Raw genomic sequence first — 6,920 nt, 5'->3', positions numbered from 1 at the left:
GCGCCCGGCGCCGGCCCGCCGCGCACGCGCGCCCATATCCCATTGGCTGGCGGGGCGGGCGCGCCCCTCCCGCCCCGCCCACTCCGAACCGCGCCGGACGTGGCGCTCCGCGACGACGTCACGTCAGGCCGGGGCGGGGAGGGCGTGGCGTGGGTGTTACGGCGCCACCTGGCGGCCGGGGGGCGGCACTGCGGGGCGCTCCGTCTCCCGCGTCCCACTGATTTCAGCAGGAAAATGAGTTTTCCCCCTTTTTTTCCCCAGATCCGGGCTGTTCCGGGGAGTGCTGCGACACCGGGCACGGCTGGCGTGACGCTCAGGGCGGATATGGCCCCTTGGCTGGTCTCAGACAGATGCTCTGGTGGGCGTTCCACGCTTTTTATCACGATTTTGCAGAGAATGAGCCCAATTCTCAGCATAGCTGGTGCCTCCTGTGTAGCGGGACCCTTGCTGAGGGCCCTCCACATTACCAAAGTTTACCCTGAGGCTTTCTGGGAGGTGGAATTTGGACATGCGATATAAAAAGTGCATTCAAAGTTTGGTTTTTTCTTGCACACGCCATCGCCTGGGGCTCCGCCTGGCTCCGGAGCAGCTGCCGATGGATTTCCCCCAAGCCTCGCTCAGCTTATCTTTGGAAGAACATGCTTCCCACTTGAGAAATGGGATGGCATCATCTGTTTCACGGATCTAGGATGACATTGGTATCGCACCCCTAAATATAGCCGGCAGACCTGCGAGTCGATAGCGCGACTCGGAACTAGATGGATACGACCAAAGGCAACTGTGGCTGGATCGTCTTTCTCTCATATGTCTCCGGTTTCTATCAAAAGTAGCATCACTACAGGTCTGGCTGGAGTTTAAGAACCAGCAAATATCTCTGGTCTACCAACAGAAGTCACCTAGAAGCTGAAAACAAACGACCTTTGCTTACTATAAGCACCCATCACTATTATTGCTTTATTTTGAGGACGGCCACCAGCTCCTTGTTCTCCTTCCCTTCCCCGTTTCCTTGCAGGCACATTATGGCTGGGCATTACCAGGCGGAAGAGCGAGTCAAAAACGAAGCTCTGCGAGTTTTCCCACAGAAGGCAGGAGGACGAAACACAATGGCAGCATTCATGCCGCAGCCGTGCCATCCCTGCCGTCATTGTGCTGCAAAACAAAAGGAATTCAGACAGAGACCTGTTGCAAAATGACTTCAGACACAAGAAGGAATCCTGTCAGCAAACAAAAAAAAAAAAAAAGGGAAATTGAAAACCATTAATTAAAAAGACTTGAGAAAACCATCAATTAAGAAATGAGTTGTTTGAACTCTAGCTAGCATATAAACTAAATTAAAAATCCCCCACTGTCTATGCTGTGCCTTCTGCTGTCAACGGGAAGAAGGGGAAAGGGACAACGGGAAAGGAGCAGAGATGATCAAAGATTGAAGGGGCAACCAAAAAAATAACAGATGTACTGAAGCTGCAGGAAAATAAATCACCCTATCTATCTCACATATTTATAGGTTAGCCCCTAAATAAGATAAGGTCTAGTCAAAGCTTTTCCTTTTTCTAACCCAAATGGACACCCTGGGCCGTGGGGCGCTGGAGGCATTGCTGAGGCTGGCAGCAGAAGCCGGAGGAACGGGGCTGAGCCCGGCCGTACTCCGGGAGCTCCCCACCGCCATCCCGGGCCAGCCGCAGGAGAAAGAGTGCCAAATCTGGAGCGAATTCCTCACCGTCTGTCTGCGGTGCAAAACCCATAATGCTCCACAGGCGTTCGACAAAACCCCAGACCCAGAGCTGCTGGGGAGGCAGCCAAAATGGAGAGAGGCCAAGAGCAAGAGAACCAGAGGGAAGACACCTGCGGAGGCGAGCTCCTGCAGTAACGCCAGCAGCCTGAACTTACACAGACGCCGCTGTTCTGAATATACAGTTTATGTTTATCTCCTAATAATTTTTACATTTAACAGCAACCGCTTTTCTGACCGAAGCTTCGCTTTTCGATTATCACTGCTAAATAAACTCACAATATTCACACTTCCTTTATCAGACAATAGTTCCATCCCCTCATATACAAGATGTTGAAATGACTGGTCTTGCACAGCTACCTCCCTTACAACTGAAGAAACTGTGAACAAGCAATTTTTGTCACGAAAACGGCTTTATAATGAAGTGATGTTGCAGGGCAGCAATGACATTTTGGGGATGAACTCTAGGGATAAGAAGTGAGGTGCTTGCTTATAGCGAGAAACAGAGTTTGAAATTTCACCTTCTGTTGAGCCTAATTTGAGAGTTTATTAACTTATTAGGTCTAATCCTGTGTGTTACTCATCTGGACCCTTTTCATTATTTTCAATGGGTCAAGAAAAAAAACCAAACAACTTGTGCGCTGTGTTAACTGAGTAAATAAGGATGAGATTCCAGCAGAACAGTTTTACCTCTGGTATATCTGGACTTACGTAGTAAAATCTAGGGGCTGTGTTTTAATTATATTCCAAGTTATATAACTTGTGTCTTTCTCCTTATCCTTATTAAATGATTCATTCTTCTCTAAAGGTCTGGTATGGTTAAACTTAATAAACTCACACCAGCTTCCAGTAATCATTTGTGTTTTGTCTAAATCACTCCCTCTGTAACATAATAACGTATATACCATATGACATAACATAATAACAAAGTGCAGTGCTGTTCACTTTATCATAACAGCTTTGGATTTAGCATCATGACTACATTTTATTGCTTTCCCCTCCCTAGGCTACACAACGCTAGTCTTTTCAAGCCATCTTTCACCATCTGTCTCCTAACTTCACAGCCTTTTTTCCTTCCCTTTTTTTTTTTTTTTTCCCCACCAAAAAAGCAGCCACCTTCCAAACCCTGACCCAGGTGTGCAGAGCTCCCCAAACAGCTGAGATGGGGTCAAGGCTTGCTGGAGCAACCAGTGACCCTGGTACTCTTGTGATGTATCCCATGTTAGAGCTGCTGTGTATAAAAATAACAACTTAATTAATAAAAGACATTCCTCAAACTATGGACAGTGTCTCAAAACGCAAACCCAAAGAGCATATGCTGGCCCGTGCAGATGTGTCTTGTGCATGGGGCAGTGGGGGGCTGGAGGTGCCCTCACACTTTTTTTGGGGTGGATCACCATGGACCCCAACCTTTTGGGTAAAACTTAGCAATTCCATGAGAGGCTGAAGGCCTTCACCGTCTTGCGTGCTGCCACTCTCCAGAGAGTGATCCTCACAGGGCAGGCACAGGCTTAAACGCAGTTTAATTGTTTATTTTCACAGCGGGACCTGCCGCCACCCCTCCCACCCACCCACCCACTGCCGTCGTACACCCAGACCCACCGCCATCCTTCCCTCACACCGCCGCCGTCCCTCCCTCGCTCGCTCCCCCATCGTACAGCAGGATCCGCCGCCCTCCCGCCCACTACCGCCGTACACCCAGACCCGCCGCCGTCCCTCCCTCACTCCACCGTCGCACAGCGGGACCCGCCGCCATCCCTCCCCCGCTCCGCGGTCGCTCCCTCACTTCGCCTTTTCCCGCTCCGGGGCGTCCCCTCAAGAGGGCGGTGGAAGGGGCGGGGCCGGCGTGAGCCCCGCCCTCCCCGCGCGGCGTTACGCGGTGACGCAGGCGCGCACGCGCGGCGTGTGTCGTGTGACCTTCAGCGGCGGCGGTCGGTGGCGGGCCGTGCTCCTTCGTCTACCCTCGTCTCTCCTCAGCGAACCCCGCCTCAGCCCCGCCATGCCCAGGGGTGGCCGGAGCCGCACGTCCCGCGTGGCGCCCCCCGCCAGGTGAGGGCTGCTGGGCCCCTTCCCTTCTCCTTTCCTTCCCCGCCCCTGTGTAGGCCGCAAAGGCCTTTCCGCCATTCCGGGTCTGGGTGACGCACCGGGGTGGGGGGTAACGGACATGGTGAGGGGTGGCCCGGCTGCTTTGAGCTCGGTGAGCGGAGCGGGGAGGGCGCTTGGCGGGGATAGAAGTGGATCTGTTCAGTGCTCGGTGCCTGAGCCCTGTTTCATCAGCCCCTTTTTCAGGGGCCCTACTTCATCAGCCCCTTTCAGGTTATATCTCATTTCCCGCAAAGCAGCGCGGTCCTCTGGGGTGTGGGGGTGCGGTTAGCCTTTAAAACGCAACCAAAAAGAAGCCAGCTAGCCTGACCCTGTTGTGCATAAATCACTCACTAGAACACTGAGTTCCAGCCATCAAGGGGCAGGGTGTAACAAGGACGAATTGCAAACGCGCCCGGCGACCGGGGGCCTCTGCCTGGTTTGAGTTTGGAGTGATGATGTGAGGTTTCTCTTTTATGTCCTTGCAGTCGGGCACCACCAATGAGAGCTGCATCACCGGCGCCTGCTGCTCGGGCACCTGTCCCAGCAGCGGCACCACCTTCTGCTGTGGCTGCTCCTGCACCGAAGCAGCCTGGGCTGATGGCACAGATGGCTACAACCGCTGCCGGAGTTGCTGTCGGCTCTGCTGTAGGCCATACCATAGGTCACGCGCTTACAGGAGGATTTAGTGGAGGAAGCAGCTCTGAAGCTGCAAGGCCTGATATTACTTATCAGGTAAGAGAAAATACAACTGGACACCAACTAATGAGGCGCAGTTAATGTGGCGTGTCATGTAACTTGGGCTGATGTGATTGCTATAGACATAAAGACCACACAAATCATGGCTGGGAAAGCTGAGGTAACTTCAGTGACTCAGTCTCCACTGTAACAACCACAATCACCATGAGTGTCTAAAAGTAGTTCAAAGGGATGCACGAGTGCTTGTGGTAGGGTATTAGTGTTCTTTTATGCTGTAGTGCCCCTCTGATTCAGACAGGACTTCATGTTCCAGGTCTGATGACAGTAAGATCTCTTGCAAGACCTTTTTGTGCTGCTCAGACATTAAGATAGTGTTGTTACCTTGCCCAGCTGGTATCCAGAGTTACCTAACTGTTTGTAACTTACAAAACTGTTGAGAATGTGTCACGCCACTGCTGGAAGCTATTTTGTACTTCAGCCCATTCTTTGTTTTCCACTTAAAAAGTAACACTAGCACAACATTTTGACTAAAACGCAGGGAAGGCATACACAGCAAGCAGTATGGGGGTGGTGGGGCTTCGTAGGCTGGAGCTGTCACACAGGTGCTTACGGAGGCGTCTGCCATTTCAGGAGCCCCAGGCAGCTCAGCCTGCCTACCAGCAGCAGCAGCAGTCGCAGTTTGCTCCTTGCCAGTATGAAATGAAACAATTCCTGGAGTGCGCGCAGAACCAGACTGACCTCAAGCTGTGCGAGGGCTTCAGTGAAGTACTGAAGCAGTGCAGGTTTGCTAATGGTAAGTAGACAGCGCTACCAGAGTGCTATTAAATGAGGTAATCGGTGAAATTATTGTGGTAATGTCTTTTTTTTCAATCCATCCAGTGAAGAACAGGGGTTGGTACAGAGCACGTACGCTAAAGTCAGTTAAAGCAAGTTGCTGTTCTTTTTATCTTCCTGGTTTGGTCCTGTATGTGTAGCTGGAGGTGCTAGGGTGGAGAGAGGATGAATTCCTGAAGCTTTTGTGCTGAAGCTAACTATTTAGGAGGGCGGTGGCAGTGTGCTTGGAGAATCAGTGTAGCATTGCTGGCCTGTACAAGCGCCTGTTTGGCACAACAGACAAACAGTCCTGAGCTGGGAGAAAAGAGACTGCTCAATGCGGGTATCGGGGTGCATGGCTGAAGCCTGCAGCTCAACACCTCCCAGCAAACAGATGAGGGGAGAGGGAACACCCTAACAATCTGCTTTATAGCAGGAAAGACCCCCTGCAGTTCAGGGACTCAAAACTTACTCTGATTAACTGTAATAACATCTTGCCTTGCAGGTTTAGCCTAAGCCTTCAGAACAAGGTTGCTGAAGACCATCTTACAGGAACTGACCTATGAATGGAAAAAAGCTTCAGTAATAAAGTCTAAAGCTGTCTGATACCTTGTTAGTCCATGTATTCACACTATGGTCCTCCTCATGGCTTGATTCCTGCTGTAGCCGCTACAGATGTGATACAATTTACAGCCGCAAATTAACTTAGCACAAAATGGAAGAATGAGCAATAAAGCAGAATGAACTAATTTGGGTTAACCGGTTTGCTGATTGTTGTGTTGAATGTAAGTGGTACGTGTATAAATAAACTTCTCTCTTTAGAAGTACTGTGCTTTAGTGGACTTTGGAGTTGAGTCTCGAGGGCGAGCAGGTCAGGACTGATTTTGGCAGGCGTCCGTGTGCCAGCAGCGGTGCCTGAGGGGCCGGAGCTGCAGGAGTTCAGGAACAGTAGCTCAGCAGTTGCCAGACATCTCCTGCTTGAGCATTTGAACCCCCCAGGCGACTTCTGATTAAAAACTTTTAGAAACAAGCTCTATATTCAGATTCAAGAGATTCTGAGAAATACCTTCCCTCTGCTCAGAGGGAGTCTCGGTGGTAGGCCGTTACCTGTGCGAGCCTGTGCGATATCGAGCAGCTCTGCACTTCTAAGATAGCACCGTTTTACATCGGACTCGCAGTTCCCAATGACGCGAGCTGAGGCTGTGGGTTTTTTCTTCCTCCAGCTCGTAATGGGAGTTGTGGACTGAAATGAGAAGGTCTAGCCGACTGCGGGTGCTATGACTTTTTCCTCCTCGCACTCGGCTTAGTGACAAAGCAACTGCTGCCACACGAAGTAAAAAAAATAAATGAATACTTAAAGTATTTACTGGTGCAAACCCTCCTTTTTCCATCAGAGGGAGCAGCCAGCTCAGGCCCTGCAGAGTAAACACTTCAGGGGTGTCGTAAACCCCGCACTGACAGTACCGGGAAGGTGAACTGGGGTGGGGGAGAGCGTGTCGGGGAATAACATTGCACCGAAAAGTGCAATTCCTGCTAAAAATACTTCCACAGCATGACCTGTTTTTTCCTGAACTGCCTTTTACACAGCTGGGTGTTC

General features: G+C 51.0%; 1 protein-coding gene across 1 annotated transcript; it reads left to right on the top strand.

Annotated features, from left to right (window-relative positions):
• The first annotated feature begins 3,538 nt into the window (after positions 1–3,538).
• CHCHD2 (coiled-coil-helix-coiled-coil-helix domain containing 2) lies at positions 3,539–6,151 on the top strand. Its single transcript, XM_074595836.1, has 4 exons — positions 3,539–3,778; positions 4,300–4,546; positions 5,141–5,303; positions 5,829–6,151. The coding sequence occupies exons 1-4, from the start codon at positions 3,729–3,731 to the stop codon at positions 5,837–5,839; spliced, it is 471 nt and encodes a 156-aa protein (XP_074451937.1). The 5' UTR covers positions 3,539–3,728; the 3' UTR covers positions 5,840–6,151.
• The last annotated feature ends 769 nt before the right edge of the window (positions 6,152–6,920 follow it).

The sequence above is a fragment of the Larus michahellis genome, chromosome 7, assembly GCF_964199755.1.
Source record: "Larus michahellis chromosome 7, bLarMic1.1, whole genome shotgun sequence".
Taxonomy (NCBI): domain Eukaryota; kingdom Metazoa; phylum Chordata; class Aves; order Charadriiformes; family Laridae; genus Larus; species Larus michahellis.
Note: the sequence above shows the minus strand (reverse complement) of the source record. Positions and strands in the feature narration are given on the sequence as shown.